Genomic DNA, 23,193 nt, shown 5'->3' on the forward strand with positions numbered 1-23,193 from the left:
ACCAAGTCTGTATTTTGGTCAGTGCCAGAGGGTGTTAGAACCGTATCAATATTAAATAGATATCTTTATTTTTTAATGAAGCTTATTTTAAAGATTACGACCTACTACAAATAAAGTAGAATTTTACTAATGTTGTAATTCTGTAATGCGACATGCTAAAGACGGACTAAAAAATTTGAGAACATAGAATAATTTTCACTTTCAAATTTAACAAACAAAAGTTGAGGGATTTGATTGATATAAGCTACGAGTTCTTAACTCCATAAAGAAATTAGTCTAATTGTATTTTGACGATGGCGCCATCTGAGCCTTGTTTTTAAAATAACTATTTAAATTGCCAGCTTATGACTCATCCCACATAAAATATAAAGATTCGGAATAATTATAGTTGTGGAATAAATGTCATCAGCAAACATGATTTAGTTGTTTGGAAGAAGAAGCAGAAATATCATAGAAAATTAAATTTGTTAAAAGATCTCCTCATTAAAAGTAATCCGCCTCTAACAAGAACCAAATTGCAGATTGCAGATCACTAGACATGTAAGTTTATTTTAGAATTTATACGCTTTGTAATACTGTGTTGAGTATTTTCTGTGCAGTTTTTCGATATCGATATTTCCGATTTTAAGTAGTACAACCCTACGTACGTCATTTCGTTACGTTCGGAAATCGACTATTTACAATGCACAAAAATAGAATAAAGTAGTTTATTTTTATATGTGTAAGTGGAAATTTATTTAATTTGAAGGTCTTTTAATCATTAAATTGAGGTTAGTAGTATATTCTTAAGTAACTTATCATCGATAGCAGTTTGTAAATGCCTGCCAGTTTTAATTGTACTTAGTATTGATCAAAGAGTAGTATAATATATATGCTCCGGACCAGATCGTTTAGTTTAGAGCGTGATGGTGTGGGTATCTCCCTGCACATCGCCCACAATTCGACGCGTGGTGGCCGTTGCTCTCCACCATAGTACCGCAGATGCATAAGTGAGGAACACACTCATCGCAACCCAGGCGAACAGCCACTGCCACCCGCATCGAATCGTTGTCGAGGAGGGTGCCCAAATGCGGAGATGAAAGCGCATGCAACCACGCCCCCGATTCTGATCTGGACCCCGCCAGAAGCCTCGCTCTATCCGCCCTCACTGCATTCTCTATCAGACCCTCGACAATCTTCTTAATCCCAAAGCTTAAGTAAAGCTTTCAATGAAAACGATTTCGAACCTGATTCATTTAGCCGTTTTTGAGTTTTCGGAAAAAATCATAAATTGGCGGAGCGCATCCTCTTTTCGGAACTCCATAAACGATAGCCAATCCTTCTTCCACATTGTTAATTAACAATTCATACGAGTATATCGTATAGCAAACACATAAAGGTCCACCACTGATCACTTAAGAGTATTGCTGTTACTTCAAGCGATACGAGCGAGGCTGGTAGCATGGTGAACTAAATGATCAAGTTAATGGCTTCGAGATTGGGGGCCGTAATGAACTCCTCCAACAGCAATATCGTACAACTAGGCGTCGGGTTAACAACTTTGTCGGTGGAGTACATACTGTCATGATAAAAGATCGGGAAAATCGGATACGTAAGTCACCTAGAGGCCCACCAGTGGATAAAAGCAGCAATACTAATATTAATTGAAAATGCCTAGGTAATAGGTATCCTATAAGAATAAAAGAATAAACAGTCGCTGTGGCCGAAATCAGTCAGGACTCAGGAAAAAGAACAGAAATTTTCTGACGTACTTGATTGTACCTACGTCATTGATGTCTTTGCGGGCATTAACCTTGTTGACGAGCTGATGCGAGTAGGTATTATTAACCCCTCGGAGTCTACCGCCTCAATATCAAGGCAGCAAAAAAACTTCAAGGTGGCTGGCGAATGTCCCTGATATACCTTCTACTACTTACCTATTATATCCGATCCCTGGGTGATAAGGGGTCAAGAGACCTAAATATTGTTAGCGAATATAAAACGTATGTGTCACAGTTAACGTATAGGTACAGACATGGTACAGTTGCCATCAGATATATCGGAGCTGCCGAGGTGCTCAAAAATATCTGAATACGGACTCTGACGCCTTGACAATAATGCGTGTTGCAATATTTGTGAGCACCTTGGCCGTATGTATGTGCCGTAACAAATTATGCTATTATCCAGGGATCGGATACCGGTATTTTTTGTATGGGAACGAAAACGGTATTTTTTCGTTCTTTGCTAATTATTTAATTTCTAATTGGGCAATCTAATAATGCGATGTCGTTACCTAAAAACACAACTGAGTCCTACATTTCGAGTACAAAATAATTCGAAATATATGGTTATTTTGAAGTTTTTGCAAAAAACTGGTTCCGATCCCTGTATCAAAGAGGATATAATAAGATATAGAGATTATTTTTATATGATTTTGACCCATGTTCTTTCACTGATATGCGAACGAAACCGTCACCGCCCTCTATACGAGAGTAGGCCAAGGGTAGTGGCGCCATCTGATCGAGAATCAAATTTTCTTGATTTTCGAGGCACGTTTTTTCCTTAGACTGTATCCATCTATTACGGAGTTATATCTATCTTTGCCTGTATATACCCGTAGTGGAAAATACCCACGCTTCCTAGAATCCTTAACAACAGTTATTTAAACGTTTCCAATTGTCTAACATTTATAACTGACGCCAAAGCCGTGTCACCATGCTTAACAAACGCGATGTAAACAAAACTGTAGCCTCGCTCCGACGTGCCGGGAAACCGGGACAAACTAAAACGCTAATACTTTATCACCTTCTCTTACGTTTGAATGGGGAGAGAAGCAGACAGTAAGATATTTCAGAAAATTTAAAATATCCCGCGTAGAATGAGGTTCGTGTCGATACTCATGGCTTGGGCGGCGGGATTGGTATCGATGGTGTTAAGGTTGGAGCGGTGCTTTTGACGATTGAGGGAGCGGAAACGATTGTAGCAATGAATGGTGTTGATAACAGTTTTTTAGGGTTCCGTACCTCAAAAGGAAAAAACGGAACCCTTAAAGGATCACTCGTGCGTCTGTCTGGCTGCCCGTCTGTCCGTCTGTCACAGCCTATTTTCCAGTAGTTTCGGAGAACTTAACACAAATTTCAACTTAATTTAAGTTGAAATTTGGTATACATATGTAACTTTGTGACCCAAAGACGGACATGTAACTTAAACAAATGTATTATAAACACGGGGGCCACTTTCGGGGGGTAAGTGAGAAAATTAAAAAATAAAGTTTTTCAAACTATATCGTGTTACATATCAAATAGAAGAGCTTATTGTAAGAATTTCAAATATATATTTTTAATAATTTGAGGATAAACAGTTTAGAAGTTATTCAACAAAATAGGCAAAAAATGACCATTCCCCCCCTTTATCTCCGAAACTACTGGGTCTAAAATTTTGAAACAAAATACGCAAAATAGATCTTTACCTACAGATTACAGGAAAACCTATTAAAAATGTGTAGAAAAGCGTGAGTCGGACTTAATTACTTAGTTTTTGATCCGACCCCTACGGGTTTTTTAAAGACATTTCACTCGCGTTTCACATAAAAAATACATTGTTTAAATTGTGTAATGTACGGAACCCTTGGAACGCGAGTCCGACTCGCACTTGGCCGGTTTTTTCTTTGCTGTCCTTTGCTGATTATTTTTTGTTATGTTCTACAAAAGTTTTAACTGCTGAGTTATTCATATGGAGTAGCGTGACTTTCTAAAGTTTCAATAGTAGTTAAATAAATGATGCTTAAAAGGATGTGTTTATATTGTACGTCCCAAGAGGCTACAATAAAATTAAATAAGGAATATTATGAATTGCTTTGGGATAAGAGGTAGCGTTTCCGCTGCGCGTAGGGCGGGACGTGGGGCGGGCGCACGCCGCTATATCGGGGCGCATGCGCAGCGCGGGCGGGCGGCGCAGACGCACGCCGGGCGTGCTCTCAGTACGCGCGCGCCCTCGCCATGGCTCGCTGGCTGAAGGCCCTGGCGGCCGTGTTCCTCCTCGCCGCCGCCGCGACCGCCGCGCGCAAGTCGCCCCCGAAAGCCGAACCCCAGATCGAGGAGGTTACCGCCAAACAGTTGGATCGAGTACTGGAAGACAAGGACTTCGTCGCGGTGTACTGGTGTAAGTGCGGCGGCCGACCGGCGCGCGCGTCTTCATTAATTTCGTGCTTTCGAAAGCCGCTGGCCTGGAGCCAGCGCGGAGGCGGCCGCCGTGTCGAAACGTCTGCGACGGCGCCCGTCCAAATGGGTTATAGCCGAGTTAATGATCTTCGGGAGACGGCCGAGCCGCCCGCCTCGACTCTCCGGAGCTTTAGGCTGTGCGCATGATATTTTCGAAGCGAGCGGCTCGGTGCGAAATTCTCTCGTTATGCAACCGAATAGCGGAGACAATAAAACTTGACCCGACCACTGCGGCCGTTGGCGTGGCCTAAAATGGCGGCGGTTCTCATTTTCCACCGTTCCACCGATGCTGGCTCCAAGGTCACAGGCGCCTACGCTCCGGGCCCGGCTAAAACTAACTAGTGTGGTGTGCCGTGCGTGCCGCTGAAATAGACTTACGTGCCCATTACGTGCTCTTAGGCATTCCACCTATTTTTGCTTGTCACCAGCTGGCGTGGCGGCAATTTTATCTGTTCGTTGACATCTTACATCTTCCTGCTTGAGAAAGTGCGATCTGTGAGTGTGGATTTAGCTTGGACGCTATCTCGAATTTAAATGTTACTCCCGATATATGTGTCGTAACCCGTCTGTCAAATGCGGCTCTCACTCATTTGAAGGATGCAGTGGCCGGCTAGACGCAAAAAGTGCAATAAATCACTGTCGGAGCCCGGCCGATGCAAGTTTGTCGCTTGGCTGAGACGCTGTCGGTCTGACCTAACTGCAATCGTTCCTCTAAGCTCGACGATCCCTTGATTTAACTCAGATTTGTTGCGAAATGCATTTTGAGGTGTCTATTTCCCATTTCGCTCCAGATGACATGGCTGGTGACGTCAACAAAAACATAAACAAAACATTAGAGGGCAGTCATTTATCCTGATATCATGTCGATAAACTTTTAAGATCGTTTATAGAAATAAGTTTATTGTTGACAAACCAGCCTGCTCATATCAAATCCGTTTCCTGAAATCAATTGAAAACATTCCAAAGACTTCAAATAGACCACAGACATCTGGCCAATAGTCAAGCGTGTTTGAAGCCCTTGGAGTTTCAGTTATAAAACGTGTTGTTACAAAAATAGGCGCAGGTTGCTTAGTGTGTTTTACAGAAAAGACAATTAAGAAAATGTTCTGTACAACTGTTTCCTTTGGATATCATCCAAAATCATGAAATGTTATCAATTTAGTTACTGGATTAATGAAAATAACGGCCGCATTTTGCGAAGCACACAGATGTTTAGTGTGATTTACTACATTTTATTGTATTTTTTGAGACATTAAGGCAAATACATTTGGACTATTGTATTTAAGTACTAGGTACTCCTTTATTAATTACGAGTAGTATTCACGTAATTCGCATAATTAAGTCATATACATTTAGAAGCAAAGTCAGCAATATCCTCTGTTTTTGAGTGGACGTTGCTGCATTTGCTTCTATAAGATTCAATTGTAGGTATGTTAAGTTCCCTTCCCATAAGCGTTAAAATAAATCTTGATAATAGTGTTTTCGAAGGTTTCTCAAACAAGAAAGTTGCAAGGATTGAGTCCCAGTTTTTAAGGCTGAAGGCAATTGTTAAAGTATTACAAAATAGCAATGGCAAAATGTGTGTTATGGCCAGGCATCGTAAACTGCGAGCGAAATCCATTGAAATGACGTACATTGACTTGACAACAACCCTAGTACTTCAATGGATTTCGCTCGCAGTTTACAATGCCTGGTTATGGCCACTTATGGCTCAATTAAATACTTCACAAGATTTCTTACAATTGATGGAATTTTGTTCGTATTTTTATATATTAGGTAGTAGGTAAACTAGCAAAATAAATATTAGCAAAATAAATAAATTGAAATTGAAACAAATCGCGCTGGTGGCCTAATAGCGGTAAGAGCGTGCGAGTGCGACTTTCAATCCGAAGGTCGCGGGTTCAAACCCCGGCTCGTACCAATGGGTTTTTCGGAATTTATGTCCGAAATATCATTTGAAATTTACCAGTTGCTTTTCGTCGAAGGAAAACATCGTGAGGAAACCGGACTAATCCTAATTAGGCCAAGTTTCCCCTCCGGGTTGTGGAAGGTCAGATGGCAGTCGCTTTCGTAAAACTAGTGCCTACGTCAATTCTTGGGATTAGTTGTCAAGCGGACCGCAGACTCCCATGAGCCGTGGCAAAAATGCGCGATAACACGAGGAAGAAGAAGAAAGTAGGTAAACAAGGTAACTCGTAAGAAATAAATTAATGTCACAAAATAAGACTTTTCAAAGAATGTTATAATCAAAACTTATTTTTTTTTTTTAATTTTGTCTGGATATACCTACACATCAACACCACAACACTTGCATTTCATGTGGGCGGTAATGTAGTGTCTGTGTGTAAGGACAAGATGTAGCTGTTTCATTGTCTTAATTATCTTGATATTTTACTACAATGTCTTGCCTTGGAATGTTATCTAGAATAGAATAGGTAACAAGGTTCTGTGCAACCTTTCATTGTTATATGAGCTTTTATTGCCTACAGGGAACATATGTTCTAATAAAAATAATAACTTTGTGTTATAATATCATTATTGTCTCTAATGGGAGAGGATCGTGCCGTGAAGAGAACTTGAGAGAGTATTCTGTTACCAGAGTTTTCATGGAATAAAAGTAAATAGGTAGAGTAAGACCAAGATAAGTCTGCAACGCAATATTAAGACAGCCAATTAAAAAACTATATATGGCAATGTTTTTAGCAGTCACTAAACGTCATTCACATTTGTATGTGTATTGTCAGAATCGGTTGTATTTTGTGATAAACGGGAAAAACATGGTCAAACCTTACAAAAGCGGCGTGCGGGAGTTACAAGTTTACAATACCTATTAAATGAGCAATAAAATCTTAAGAAAAAATTTATGTGCTTCCGCGTGTTCCAGATTTGTATCTTCCAAAGTTCCAAACTCTCAATCGGTCGACGTCACAGCTATCTTTACTCTGCCCATCCATCATTTCGATTGAGTTAAAAATACCTACACAACACATTTGTAGTTATGCATTTCGTAGCATTACGCGTTTCTGACGTTTTTCCATATGAATCAGAGGACATTTAAAATAGCCGAGCATGTGTTTGCGTAATGTTGGTCGTTTCGGTGTTTCGGATATATTGTTGGAAATAAAACGAGAACGACCACTGTAGGCCGGCCGACTTAATAAAACCGGCCAAGTGCGAGTCGGACTCAGTACTCAGTACATTACACAATTTTTAACAATGTATTTTTTATGTGAACCGTGCGTGAATATGTCTTTAATTAAGGCCGACTCACGCTTGACTGCACATTTGTAATAGGTTTTCCTGTCATCTATATGTCGATAAAGACCTAGTTTGTTTTTTTATTATTTTAGACCCGTTTCGGAGATAAAGGGGGGGGATGGTAATTTTTCGCCTATTTTCTTGAATAACTTCTAAACTGTTTATCCTAGTTATAAAAAAATATATTTGAAACTCTCACAATGAGCTCTTTAATTCACTTATATAAATTTCTAACTATATGTCGTGCTACATATGCACGACATATAGTAGAATTTTTTTTTTTTTTCTTATTTACCCCCGAAAAGTGATAATGATTATTTCGTAGCAAATAGCAATGTACATAGAATACATACCTTATAATATAACTACGTTACTAAATAGCTCTCCGTTTGACAGATAAGTACATAAGCTATACCGTGGATCCCTAAATACCCTAACCTAACCTAATCGCTGTTCGCATCTCTCCGTAAAAACCTTAGGTACTTGTTAGAATACTTAGAATAGGCAAACAGCGCTGCGATAAAACGTAGAGTCCGCCTAGCTAACTGCACCGACTCCACTTTGTAGCGACAAAGTGTGGGGGTTCCGCTATAAACGACATATTTTCATAGAAATTTGCAGTTTGCACTTCCCAGTCTTTAGCTTGTCAAATCGGTGCAGGCTTGCAAAGTTACGCTGGGACTGATTCTACGCAACAGGGCTACCGTCACGACAGGGTCTAAGTCTGAACTGATTTACGTTGCATCTTTGACATTTTCTTTGAGATCATGTCTCATTTCTCTCATGCTAATGTGAACGTGATCTAGCACCGACCGAAGACCGTTTCGGGTTTAGAACAGTGATGTGAAGGCTGAGAGCCTCCAGATGTGTGCAGAGCTTTATTTTGATGATGTAAACATAATCGTCTGCAGACCACGGTCACGGATCACGATCAACATCATTTGAAGGGAACTATAGAGATCATGTGTGCACTGTACAGTGTAGCATAGGAGCCCCCGGTTTTTTGGTGGTAAATTATGGCACGTTTTAGTTTCCAATTTTGGCTACGAGTTGGCAGTCCCTTCAACGCTTTTCTTCAATGAGTTCCTTGCACAGATCCAGGACGCTGATGTATTTGCCGATAACATGGCGCTTTTAAAAACAAAAATAGTTCTATTTGCAAACCTGTTAGCCCGTTCATTGTAAATAAATAATTATGTACTTGTGTGTTAAATTTAAATTTATTTTGATTTAATTGTAATTCAGTTGATAATTTGCCTATAAATTGACGTAAATATTAAATATATTTATTCCCGAAATTTGATTTAATTGTAATTTCACATTTCACTTGTAATTTGGCGTAATTGAATTTAATTTTATATAATTGTGTTATTTAATTTATTTATTAGGTAGGTTGACATTATTTGTATAGTTATTTTATCTCTTACATAATATTACTATCTTGTGAGCGTTTTGGGGTCACCTGTAAGCCCGCAGGAAATTTTCACAAATAAAACGCGCGCGGGAACTAAAGGACTGCTTAATGAAATTAAATGCGAATGTCATGTTTAAGTTTTTGGTTTAGGGCATAAGTTCTTCTACAGGCCTGGTCCCGATGACGGCAGTAGGTTATAATAATCACTGAGGCAGTAAAAGCCACCTCAGCCACGTGGGATTTGTTTACGGAAATCAGTGTTGGAAAACAGATTTTTTGGTCGTTCCTATAATTACTTACATTAACTACATCATTCCGTTTATGATCTTAAAATGCAAGAAACCTACTTGGAGCATGATATTATCAACTTGACTTGTTATGGATTTTAGATTACATGCAGCACTGCGACTATTAGAGTGGATCTCAGGCGCGCTTATAATCACGAGTACCTAAAGTCTGTTTTTTATTCCGTAGACTAAAATGACGTTTCATGTGTAAGACATGACATTTCTTAGTACCACATGAAATGTCATTTTAGTCTACGGAATAAAAAAACAGAATATACCTACTGATGAGCCGCTGAAATTCGCGAAATGAATACAAGGGAAAATTTCGAAAACTTCTCCTATTGATGATTTTATCAACTTTTTAGAAAATTTCCGCAACTTGCGTATCTGCTGTAACTATAAGTGTGAGAGAGTGGCTATTATTTCTAGAAAATCGAATTTTACTGCAAGCGATTTTTCCATTCGCAAAATTGACGAGTTTTTTTTTCTCAATGGCTTTCTTTCGCCAAAGCATTTCTAACCATTCGTATATTTCCCTATTAATATTTATTTTTAATAGCTTAGACAGTATTGTAATATAATTCGCTCGTCGTCACACCTATCTAGGCTTTGTCAAATGACATTCTTCCGTGATTTTAAACAAATGAAATATAGTCGGAAATTATGCGAATGGTTAGAAATGATTTCGGAAAAGGACCCTATTGAGAAAAAAAGTGGTTGTCATCATGTCAAACAATTCTTCAGAGCACAGCCCATTGTACAAGCGGTAGAGCACGCATAAGGAGGCGAAGTCTCTCCTTAGACTTAAAGGTTCAATACCGCTTGTGAGTTTGGGATCGTCGACGATTCGTACAGCGCGCCTTTGGACTGAGTCGAAGGGTCCAAGCTGGCATCCAGGTGCTCCTGCCCAAAGGTGACAGCAGTACTCCATATGGGTTCTGACTTGCGATTTATATAGCAGCAGTCTTTGCCCCGGAGTAAAGTATCGCCGTGCTTTATTGAGCACACCGAGTTTTTTGGATGCCAGATCAGCCTTCCTTTCCAGGTGGCTACGGAATTGGACGTCACTGGAGATGTCGACACCGAGGATCCCAATACTCCCTGACATGGTAAGGGCTGTGCCTTCGAACTGTGGGACCACAGTAAATGGGCTAGACTTTAAGTTACGTAAAGTTCAAAACAAGCCTGTATCAATCACCCTTGTTTTACCTTATTTTCATTAAGCCCTAAGCGTGTACTCTCCATATGTTTTACACGGTATGTAGCGAAAATGCGTCGTAGATTCTCTACGAGAATGTGTCATGTCATGATTCGCCAAGGCCATAAATGATAAAAAAAAAAATGATTCGCCAAGCACAGATAGACAGGCCAATTCGAGTTTTAGTTATTCGATCTGTTTTCAATCTCTATTGTTTCCCATATAGTTTTAAGTCATTATGTATTGTTTGTCCACATTTTCGTTAGTCATAATTTGGTTTTTCTCAGAATTGCGTAACTTTACAGGATTGCCATAAAACAAACCTAACCTAACCTAACCTATCTATAGGATAACCTGAGGAAAATCCTGAAAAGTTAACGGGTTCAGAATTATGCAGGGTTCGGAACCGGTTTTTTTTTATCCGAAAATAGCCTAATATTTACGTAGGACTGAATCATGTATTTAGGTAACAACTTCGTATTATTAGATTGTCTCATTTAAAATGAAATAATAAACCAAAGAACTAAAAATAACGTAATAATACCGGTATTTTTTGTATGAAGAAAAAACCGGTTCCGAGCCTTGGAATATGTCTAATGATAATATGACAATCATTACATTATGACTTTCAATAATTATGTCAAACAAAGGGACCCCGTTTTCTATATAAGTACCTATATAGCTCTCAATGAAAGTTGTAGTTGATTTTTCATGCGTTGTACCGCTTTGCCTATTCGTGTGAGCTTGCGCACTCGACGCCTTGTTTATGTAGGTATGTATACAAAATATTATATAATGTGCCTTATCGAAATAAAACGTGGAAAACTGAATATGATACTGATCTGTCAGTGTCATAATTAAGTGACATTTCTTCAACCAAAAACTTCACTTTCGACACTGACAGATCAGTATCATATCGAATAACTAAAACTCGAATTGACCTGTAAGAAGTTAGAATTAAATTGGCCTGAACCCATTTACCGCTCTGAAAGAAGGTTAATTTTATTCTAAGTTTTAAAATATCAACTTGATATGTTATTGTTATGATACGACCTCAATACGATTCGCAGTGCATTTCGTGCGCAGCGTGCGCACCACTAAATGTGAGCTAGAGCATTACGACTTACGACTCGTAGTGTATTGCACACGAATCAATAAACTTGAGAGATCGTATCATTCTCATATCAATTTCAAAACCATTACACAATTTAATATCTGAATACCGTTCTACAGTGTTTAAAATTATTGCTACGGGCTACGGCGTAGCACTCGTAGTCCTCGTAGAACACATAAGTCTGGAACGACATTCGAACTTTAAACATCTGATCTTGATACGTAATGGATTTTATCTACACGCACATATAACAAAAAATAAGCCTAACAAAACAACGCCAACGAAGTATATTGCTTTTTTAGTTCTTTGCCAAAATATATGCACAAACACGTAAGGTCTGTTTTTTTATTCCGTAGACTAAAATGACGTTTCATTTGTAAGACATGACATTTCTTAGTACCATATGAAATGTCATTTTAGTCTACGGAATAAAAAAAACAATATAGGTGGAACAAATGCTCAAAATGACCTAATCTAGAGCGGCCTGCGGAGCCAGATTCGGTCTGCAAGCCCTTACTTTTGGCACGCGGAAAGGAAACAGATGGCCAAAGGCCATATAATCCTGCCCGGAAGCGAGAGAGCTAAGGCCATGGCCCTCGGGTCAGTAAGTTCGGAGACCCCTAGCCCTAATCTGTTTATGGAGATCACCCTTGTGACTCACGTTTTATCATATCGCCAACAGATGCAAGGAGCTGCGTGACATGTGACAAAGTGCTAGAAGAGCTGGAGAAGATAGACGACGACACAGACACGTTTGGGGTGGACTTCGTCAAGATCAATGACAAGAGGCTCGCCAAGCAGTATGGCATCACGAAATTCCCCGCCCTCACGTACTTCCGTGAGAAGGAACCGATCATTTACGAAGGTTAGTCTTTTATCTTGGCTACTAGACATTGCTGCTGTCTTATTATTATAGTATTTGCCGTACTTTTATGTTGATGTTATTTTTATTGTAAAAACCTTAATAAATGTATCCAATCAACTGAAAATTTGGCAAACGGTAAATCAGAGAAACCCCAAATTCTTGGACGTCAAATACCTCAAACATCTCACCATGTTAAGAAACTACGATCAGGGAGTAATTATTGTGGATAAAGTTACATGATGATTATAATGTGTTATCTTGATAGGGATGATATCTTCTTTTGACCTTGGCTTGACACGCTACCGCGTGTCTAGATTAAGGAGTTATTACTTAAAAAAAATTGAAAGAAAAACAAATTCAACTTGGCTTTTACGAAAATTAAAATTAAAGTCGACATAGCGCTCAAACTTTCTAATCTTTCTGGTTAATAGACATTTGTCGAATGTTAAATGAACGATTAATGTGACCCAAAAGCGCCAGGCGCCGTCACGCGTCAGCACAGTGTCGCATTTAGATTTCGCCAATACCTTCCTAAACAAATTAAGTAAATAAAAGAATAGCTACGTGACATTGTAAACGTTATTTAGGACGCACATAGCGATTTGTAAAAAGACCATGTGGGCGTACAGGGAATCTTGAATGCAGCAAATGTCTTATTTTAAATGTTTTGACAATGGTTCCAAACCAACTGAGAAGCATACACTATATACTATAGGTACCACAGTAAATTCGCACCGCAAGTGTTACACTGAGGTCCTGCTGCGAATTTATTATCACTCACATATGCAAGAGCGATAGAGTAGCAGGTACGTAACGAAAAATATTTCGATTTTCGATGTCTGCGGTTACCATAAAGATAGATATAACTCCGTAATAGATGGATACAGTCTAAAGAAAAAACGTGCCTCGAAAATCACGAAAATTTGATTCTCGATCAGATGGCGCCACTAGTTTTGGCCTACACTCGTATAGAGGGCGTTGACTGTTTATTTTGTTATTTATAATTTTAACGCATACCAGTGAAAGAACATGGGTCAAAATCATATAAAAATAATTAATGCAAATAAAAAAATAATTTATCCATATTTAAATACATTTTATCGTATTTTTATAAATATTTATTTTTAGTTTAAAAGTGTGTCGACAGATGGCAGTGAATTTGCTGGGGTTACAAAATTTACTATGACAGTACCGCTCTAGTATTATGCTGAGTGGGGTCCTATTTTAGCGTCTAATGTTTTTTGTCTGTATGTTTCCTTTTTTTCATATATGTAATCTGTTGTGGCGTTAAATAAATGTATTTTCTTTCTTTCTTTCTTTTTAGTATAAGTTACTCTATGCCATTACCGTTGCAGTGCCTAACGGCCGCCCTACGGAGTTTTTTAGAAATCTATAATAACTATATATCACACACCTAATAAGGAGATATAGGTATTAAGACCAAAATCTAGATCCACTTTCTGAATGGAACTGATTATTTTCCACAGAATTTAAGAAATCTCAAATTTCTTTTTTATGCTTTAAATTAATTCACAGCCGACATCTTGAAAACTACCGTTAAAAAAAAAGTATCTCGATGACTAACGTGACTGTGATAAATATAAGATATAAGGTATGTTTTAATTTGTCACATTTGAAAAAACTCAAGTCTAAAAATAATTGGACTCAGTGATATAAATAACATATGATAGTAGTTTTAGTTTTAGGACACAGCTATACTACAGAATGAGATATGAATATCGTTATCTTATTCTAGCAAATAACTTTGTCCCTACTTACGCAAGTAAAACTTACAAGTGTAATCCTGGCCTTACATCAAGTTGATTCAGATTAAATATTTCATCATCAGTCTCCTAAAACTAAAACTACTATCATATGTTATTTATATCACTGAGTCCAATTATTTTTAGACTTGAGTTTTTTCAAATGTGACAAATTAAAACATACCTTATATCTTAATATAACATGGCATGAGAAAACTAATTAGGTCGTAAGGTATGTGTCAACCATTAAAATTCTTTTACATTTCCAGGAGATCTCATGGACGAAGAAAGCGTCCTGGATTTCCTGACGAGTTTAGAATCCATGGACCTTCCGGACCGGATAGAGGAGGTAAACCAGAAGATCCTGTCCAAGATCATCGAGGACACGGAATACGTTGCCGTTCTCTTTTGTGAGTATACGCGTGGAATAAGGGTTTTCGTATTCGTCCACTTATCAGCTATCGTGATAAAAATAATTTCTCAACTAACATTACGCTCCTTTGTAATTAAAGTGATCTCTAATAGTACATTATTGCAGAGGCCGGGAAAGGGCAATTCGTGGATGAGTTTCGACAACAAAGACGAATCCACGAATTGCTATTCCTGCCGAGGGATATAGCGCTTTTCTCCAAACATGCGCGGAATATAATAGGTAATATAATAATAATTTAAGCATCACTCAAATCGAACCGTCACATCAAAAACGTCTAAAACAATTTCGCTCTTTAATTATTTTTTAAATTTAAAGGCCCAAATTATTCTACTTATTCAATATATATATATATATATATTTTTTATATACTACGTCGGTGGCAAACAAGCATACGGCCCGCCTGATGTTAAGTAGTCTCCGTAGCCTATGTACGCCTGCAACTCCAGAGGAGTTACATGCGCGTTGCCGACCCTAACACTCCTCTCCCTCGAGCTCTGGCAACCTTACTCACCGGCAGGAACACAACACTATTAGTAGGGTCTAGTGTTATTTGGCTGCGGTTTTCTGTAAGGTGGAGGTACTTCCCCAGTTGGGCTCTGCTCTAGATCTGGAATGACATCCGCTGTCCTGTGCCCTACCACACAATGCGAGATGTCATTCGCAGTGCCCATACCTCTCTTGTGCACTAAAAAAATATAAGTTCGTCATAATTCCGTAGAACTTTGAAGTTTAAAGAAATAACACTTGCACTAGTTGCACTGCGTGTGCTATCAAAATCGTTGCAGACTTATCTTGGTCTAACTCTAGTAGACCGGGTCGCGTAGACACGGCCCGCGGCTATAATAATTGGCTGTTTGCATTTTTCTTAGTGGATGTTTAAAAAAAGTTAAAAACCGGCCAAGTGCGAGTCGAACTCGCGCACGAAGGGTTCCGTAACATTACGCAAAAACGCCAAAAAAAATCACGTTTGTTGTATGGGAGCTCCACTTAAATATTTATTTTACTCTGTTTTTAGTATTTGTTATTATTAGCGGCAACAGAAATACATCATCTGTCTAGCTATCACGCCCAAATTTCAACTGCTAGTATCAAGGTTCATGAGATACAGCCTGGTGATAGACGGACAGACAGACAGCGGATTCTTAGTAATTCCCGTTTTTACCCTTTGGGTACGGAACCCTAAAAACAATACAGTAATGAACACTTCCCGTCCGCTAAAACAGGACAATAATGGTTTAATTTTTTTAAATTGTAATTTGGCCATAACGAAAGAACTTCCCGTACTATTTTTGATGCAATAAGGTAAATAAAATTTCCGAGCATATTGGAGAAAAAATACTTTACTATATATAACATGTCAGGTGGGTGGATTAATAGCAAATGAGTTTCTTGCGTGTGAAACAACCCACTATGTACTTTACGTCTCAAAACATCTTAGGTGTATAAAGTACATCAAGGCAAAAATCTCGGGCTCAAGTTTCAAACGTAAGTAAGTACTTTTTGGTTTTTATATGGAATCAAAAATCTCCCCATTGTTCTAACTAATAAATAATTAACTCACTTTGGATTCATTGGAGCGTTTTTATAAATACAGTACTGTACAGTAGTTGTAGATAGTTGTAAATGTCTTTCAATTTGAAGCTATTGATTACAGGGGTACGCCATTCTATCTCTAAGCGTACTGTGGTGTTCTGTACTTGTACATTGTGGCGTTGGTTTTTACTGTGTTTTTGGCGTAGGTCCTGACCACAAAAATTGCGGCCCATCGAACAGTAAGTAAGATTCTAGCTGGCGGCATGTTCCTTTTTTTGTTCGTGTGGCATAACTCTTCTCGCTTTGTAGAATAGTATGTGTAATTTTATGTTTCAGCCGCGCTTTCGCTTCAGCGAAACTAAATTGGCAGTAAGGGAAAATCTTAGGTTAAAATGTTTACAAATTAATGAAATTATTTCGAGAATAATATTAGTTAAAATTTTGACTCGATCAAAATACCACATAACCCGAGTCATAAGAAAAACTGAAACACAGTCGATAATTCAATATTTAGGTACCTACAATCATCATTACAATAATTTCATCTGTCATCTTAATTATAAGTTATAATTATAACTAAAGCCCACAACTCGGTCACAAAAGCATCGGCCCTGGTTATCAAAATTTTAATATCCTACAATTTCAACTAAAATTTACTAGCTCTTGAGATTAGATTTACTTCTGAACAGAAAATAGACGCCTGAACCTCCGGAGAGAAAGCATATTTGATCTGTTTTTGTAAAATGCTGCTATTTATCTCGAGCTACTTAATATCGCCAAACTATTAATCCAGTCTAATTTAACGGGAAGAGCAGAATCAAAAACGCGTTTGCATTATTGGGTCGTGGCGAGCTATTTCAGAGCTTCTATTTCCGTCGTTAGCCGCCGGGATTGACGGCCCCACCGACCTGTCACGCACGTCGCGTTCTCCCCGACGACAACGGACTATTCAAACCCCATTGTCTCACCAAACACCCCGAACCAACCTAAATCTTCGTCGGTTTTATAATTGACCTTGACCTAAATCTGTGATGGGAGCGGACGGCATGTCACAAATTGTTTACGCTCACCTATTTATATACTCGAGACCATGCATAGAAATATGGCCGAGGTCGAGATGCACATTTGTGTAATAATACAATTTAAATAGAAACAGAAAATGTGGTACCTAACAGTTTTAGTGAAACCCCAACGCACTTTATATGTTTAGCGATTAGAATCCAGAAATCCAGACACCTTGTTATAGTATAGTCACATTAGGACTTAGCCGACCCCGCTTTATATTCCACTTATGCGAATCGTAGAATGCCCGAGGCATCCACTGCACGACACACGCTTCATATGCACACACGATTAAAACACCTAATTTTCCAATAACACACAACACTTATCGTAATTTTGAGCATTGCATACAGTAATAGCACTGCTTTAGAATACTCGGAGCATGGAGGTATGCAAACAGAAGCACACATAATAATTTTAAAATCTTTAAGTTTACTTAAATATCCCGTCATGGTGTTTCAGACAAGCCCGAATGCAAGAAGTGTGCGAAGGCGCTTCAAGAACTGGAGAACATTGATGATGAAGCTGACCAGCTGGGAATCGGGTTCGTCAAGATTCACGACGAAGAACTTGCCGAGGAGTACAGTCTTGGAGAGTTGCCAAGACTTGTGTACTACAGGCACGAAATACCAATTATCTATGAAAGTGAGTCACAGAGCTTTTTATGGATTAGTTACGATGGTTACAACATGGACGGATGCATCATATGCACGCCTTGGCAGCATTCTGCATAACATAATTTGCGGTAATCATACCAGTGTCTTGTCATTCGTAGCGTTGATTGATAATTTGGCATTTATTAAAAATAGTTTGTGTTATAGATATTGAAAAAGCCTACTTACCTATGTTTTTTTAATTATCTATTTTTGTTTGCATTTAGTTGGTATTATATTCATAAATTTATTAGCTAAGGGTGGTAAAGCGAATAAAAATCACACTGTATTCAAACGTGACATTGAAATTTTAGGTGAGTTGAGCAAAGAGGAAGATGTCCTGGAGTGGTTGATCGCCAACAAGTCCACCGGTGACGAAGAAGATGTAATCGAAGACGTCACGGCCAAGACCCTCAACACCCTCATCGGCAACGTGGATAACCTTGTTGTTGTCTTCTGTACGTATATGGTTTTTAACTACGTAAACCTACAAGCTGAACTAGTCCATCCCTTTTGACGACTTTTTCAAAGGTGTGTTTTCATCTCGTCAGTCCAAGTATGGTACGTATCTATTTATTCATCTCGTCAGTCCCAGTATGGTACTTAACTATTTATTTAGATATAAAGAATCGCCAGTTTCTTTTTATAGTCAGCCTTCTCACTACATAGCTACCTAATAGAAATAAAAAAAAAACAATCATACCATACGTACAATACGTACGTGTTCTAAAAATATATTTACACTCTCTTCAAAGGAGAAAATGTAGGTTACACTTGTAAATGACGTCAAACGGGAAATTATAGCTTTCACGAAAATAGGTTACGGTTCTTTGCAACCTTGAACCATTTCATACTGGTTAAGATCTTCGGCAGTATGTATGCATTTAAATGGTTTAATGGTACTTTCAATTCACATATTCCGTTTACCTAAATCCTCAACAAGTTCTCACAGAGGATTAACTATCTGAAAATGGATCTTAATGGATCACCAAGAAGAGCCAAGCGAAGCGCAAGGGCACTACTTACCTACCTTTTCTCGAAGCGCTTCGTCGTTCTTAGGGTTTTTCAACTATCTATAGGTAGCTATCACGGTTCATGAGATACAGCCTGGTGAAAGTTTGTACAGGGTTCAAGATTTATTTTAAGTTAGGAATTTGAAACGTCGTATAAAGGTAGGTTATTAAAACAAGAAAACGAATTTCTGGGTTTTTGAAAATTCATCCCCTGAGGGGGTTAAAAAGGGGATGAAAGTTTGTACGGAGATCAAACATTTTATTGAACGCGGAACTTGAAACGTTGAATAAATACATATTATTGTAATTTCAGCGTTTTTAAAAATTCATCCCCTAAAAGGGTTAAAAAGGGGTTGAAAGTTTAAATCAATTACCAATATTTTTAAACTTCTTAGAAAGGCATGATATAAGATTACAAAATAAATTTAATTGAACGTTATTTAAAATTTAACCCCTAAGGGGGTTAAAACTGGATGAAGATTTGTCTTGAGGTTCAAATTTTATTTTAAGCTAGGAACTTGAAACTGTGTAAAAAGGTTTTATATTAAAAAGGAAGAAAACTAATTTCAGCGTTTTTAAAAATTCATCTCCCAACGTTTCCACTCTGCACGATTTAGTGCCATCTTTGGGTCTAACTTTAAAGATTTCAGGTCTCTTTAGGCCGTCGTCCACCTTGAAAATTCATCCCCTAAGGGAGTTAAAAAGGGATGAAAGTTTGTATGGAGATAACACATTTTTTTGAGCGCGGGACTTGAAACGTTGAATAAAGGCATATTATTGTATTTTCAGCGTTTTTTAAAATTCATCCCCTAATGTGGTTAAAAAAGGGGTTGAAAGTTTGTAGGGGTTCAAATTTTATTTTAAGCTAGGTACCTTTGAAACTTTGTTGAAAGATATTTTATTAAAATAGAAGAAAACTAATTTCAGAGTTATTGAAAATTCATTCCCCAAGGTGGTGAAAACGGGGTTGAAAGTTTGTACTGGGTTCAAATTTTATTTTAAGCTAGGAACTTGAAACTTAGTAAAAATGTATTTTATTAAAAGAGAAGAAAACAAATTTCAGCGTTTTTGAAAATTCGGCCAAGCCACATATTTTAACTAAGGTGTAGAGTTTGTAGAGTTAGGGCGTGTAGAGTTAGAAGCTTGGCTCTACATGAGATCTGATAACTTTTTGTTAGTGCGAGATATATGGTCGTCTTGGCAACATTTTACATGAAAATGTTTTTGGTGGGATTTTTAGTTCTTTCTATACCTTTCAGTATATCTGTATTCTGTTGTTCGATCAAATAAATAAAATATTTTCCCAGATGACCACGGTGACGAGGAATCAATGACAGTCCTTGGCGAGCTCGAAACCATCGATGACGACTGCGACCGCCACGGCATCCAGTTCGTCAAGATCGACGACGCCAAGGCCGCCAACTCCTTCGGCATCGACAACATCCCCTCCATCGTCTACTTCGAGAAGCAGATCCCCAACGTTTACGACGGTAACAATAATACATTATCTCGAATAGACTTGTTTCCGATAGAAGTCTTTCAAAATAAAGAACTGTGTTTACATAGATTTTATTACTGTTCATGTTTTCACCTGAAAATATTGCAGCATCTACTTGTATGTTTGAACATAAAACTGGGTTACGAGAAGTTTTATAGGTCTTATTTTGAAAGATGTTAAACACTACACTTCTAGATTTATACCTAAACTTCCTCAGTTTCTTTCTTCAGATTTCTGTTTTATTTTTAGAATCAAGACATCAAGTAACTTGATTGATGTGAAGTTCTCGTTATTGTTCCTAGATTCATGTCATTTATAACACACATAGTGTATTAATATAAATGCGTAAATTTTTCAGGTGATCTTGAAAACGAGGAAGAGATCCTGGAGTGGCTGGTGGGGCAGCTGGAGAAGGACGAGATCGAGGACGTCACCGATGAGATGCTGGACAAGTTGATCAAGGACGGGAAAACCGTTGCCGTGCTATTCTGTAAACTCACACTATACAGTTTTCAACAAATGCAACATCTAATAAAATCTGTTTCCAGAGCAGTTTGAATGTGGATATGATTTTTAACACTAGACTGACGACTAGACAGACCGGACATTTTATTCTTGTAAATAGCTATTGTAAAATACATACATACCATATGATGTGTTTGTAGACTAGAGCAAGAGAGAGCTATCATAATTCACACATTAACACCATATCTCATCAGTTTGTTACTTTACGTGAGCACTTTTATAACTACATTCGTAATTCTGATGAAACTATGGTTTTTATTCACAGATGACAATAACGATCGCAAATCTCAGAAAGTATTAGCAGAACTTGAGAACATTGATGACGAGTGCGATACCCTTGGCATTGCGTTTGTGAAGATTGACAATGATGAAGAAGCTAAAGAATACGGCATTGAAAAGATCCCAACTCTTCTGTATTTCGAAAAGGGCATCCCGACTTATTACGAAGGAAATCTGGAAGAGGAAGAGAAAGTATTAGCTTGGCTCAGGTATCAAGTGGAGAGCGACGAAATTGAGGATATCACTGATGAAATGCTCGACCTCATTATCGAGAAAATGCCATATGTCGCTGTGCTGTTCTGTAAGTATTTTTTTCACACTCTCGTAGCCTTAAAATTGGTCAGTTTGAAACAATGCCAAAATTACTTTACCGATGATTATTTTAATGTCTTGAATCGTTCTCGACTGTCCCGTGAAGAACTGACATAAAAATGAAATACAGTTCTTCGAATTTATTTCAGACGACAAGGACCAGAAGAAGAGTCAAAAGATCCTTTCTGAGCTGGAGAACATCGACGACGAATGTGACCAAAATGACATTGCCTTTGTCAAGATTGATGACGATAAAGAAGCCAAGGAATATGGTATTGAATCCATCCCAACTATGGTTTTCTTCGAGAAAGGTATCCCTCACATCTATGAAGGCGATCTGATGAAGGAAGATGAATTACTCGGATGGTTACTACATCAGAAACGACATAGTGAGATTCCTGAAGTCACTGATGAGATGATGGACAAGTTAATAGAAAGTACTCCGTATTTGGCTGTTATCTTTTGTAAGTATCAAACTTACTCAAGGAGAAATTTGATACGTTCCCTTTCAAGTGTATGAAATTAATTAATAAACTTTTAATATTTCAGACGACAAAGAGGACAAACAAGATATAAGGATCCTCAATGAACTAGAAAACATTGATGATGAACTAGAAAAGGAAGGTATCGTTATTGTGCGAATGGACAACGAGAATGAAGCTAAAGAATTCGGTATCGACCATCTGCCGACCCTCGTATACTTTGAAGAGAACATCCCCGCTATCTACGAAGGTGACCTGATGAATGAAGATGAAGTATTGGAGTGGCTCATTGAACAGAAGAACAGCGCTACCATTGAGGAGGTTACTGATGAAATCTTGACTGATCTAATCGAAGAGCACGAATACGTGGTCGTTTATTTCAGTAAGTAGATTTTTACATTATTCGACTCTTTATACATATAGTGATTACTAGTGATAGAGATATAAAAGTCATTAATGAATGCCCATTTATATACCAATTCAATTGCAATACTTTGGCTTCCCGATCAAACTATATCTTCACTTAGGGCCTGTTGTACCAACCAAAGTTAACAGACTGATCAACGTCACGCAGCAGTGATCTATGAAACTTCTCATGCAATAAAATTTAAGGGTGACAGACGGTTCGGTGCAACCGACGCTTAATCTCACAGTTACAAACTTACAAAAACTTTTTTTTTAAATGTATGGTACGATATAATTTCTTTCTATTTCGAATTTAAAAATAAGTTTCATTAATTAAAACCACCATAAAAACGTATATATAGTTAACAAATAAGAAATTGAGGCTATCAACAATCAGACTTGCAAAAGTGTCCTTTTGGTATACAGAATTCACATTTCATACTTAAAATATTTAAACGAAAACACAATTAACTCCAGGCGGCAACTGCGAAGAGGGCGACGAATGCGACAACATCCTTGACGAGCTTGAAAACATCGACGACGAGCTGGACGAAACAGGCATCATCTTCGTCACCACCGAGGACCTGTCGCTCGCCAAGAAGTACGGCATCAAGACCTTTCCCACGCTTGTGTTCTTCAGGAACAAGGACCCACTCATTTATAAGGGTCAGTAATCTTGCCTATTCTTGTGTTTGGACTAAGTCTTGCAGAAATATTTCCGTTCTCAAACGTTTTTTCCTCGTGGTTGAACTGAAAATTGTTCTTCAGCAGTAATGCTTATAAAACGTATGTCAAGTAAGTTAAGTGGCAAACTCGTAGTAGTTAACGTCGAGGTCAAGGATATGTTTATAGTTTTCGCCTTATTACAAGGGAGGAAGGTGCAAAAACGTCACATCAACA

General features: G+C 38.1%; 1 protein-coding gene across 8 annotated transcripts in view; it reads left to right on the forward strand.

The window, feature by feature from the left end:
* The first annotated feature begins 3,928 nt into the window (after window positions 1-3,928).
* LOC134743724 (uncharacterized) overlaps window positions 3,929-23,193 on the forward strand; it is a 70,432-nt gene continuing 51,167 nt past the window's right edge. For 2 of the 8 annotated variants that reach the window (XM_063677328.1, XM_063677330.1), the window contains exons 1-12: window positions 3,929-4,140; window positions 12,153-12,335; window positions 14,368-14,508; window positions 16,271-16,303; window positions 17,589-17,771; window positions 18,094-18,237; window positions 20,100-20,282; window positions 20,649-20,780; window positions 21,081-21,395; window positions 21,556-21,870; window positions 21,956-22,270; window positions 22,771-22,959. In XM_063677328.1, coding sequence (XP_063533398.1) covers window positions 3,978-4,140; window positions 12,153-12,335; window positions 14,368-14,508; window positions 16,271-16,303; window positions 17,589-17,771; window positions 18,094-18,237; window positions 20,100-20,282; window positions 20,649-20,780; window positions 21,081-21,395; window positions 21,556-21,870; window positions 21,956-22,270; window positions 22,771-22,959 — 2,296 coding nt within the window. In that variant the 5' untranslated portion in view covers window positions 3,929-3,977. The remainder of the gene's footprint in view (window positions 4,141-12,152; window positions 12,336-14,367; window positions 14,509-16,270; window positions 16,304-17,588; window positions 17,772-18,093; window positions 18,238-20,099; window positions 20,283-20,648; window positions 20,781-21,080; window positions 21,396-21,555; window positions 21,871-21,955; window positions 22,271-22,770; window positions 22,960-23,193) is intronic. The other 6 variants (XM_063677336.1, XM_063677334.1, XM_063677332.1 and 3 more) reach the window with 4 other exon arrangements.

Source organism: Cydia strobilella, chromosome 8, assembly GCF_947568885.1.
Source record: "Cydia strobilella chromosome 8, ilCydStro3.1, whole genome shotgun sequence".
NCBI lineage: Eukaryota > Metazoa > Arthropoda > Insecta > Lepidoptera > Tortricidae > Cydia > Cydia strobilella.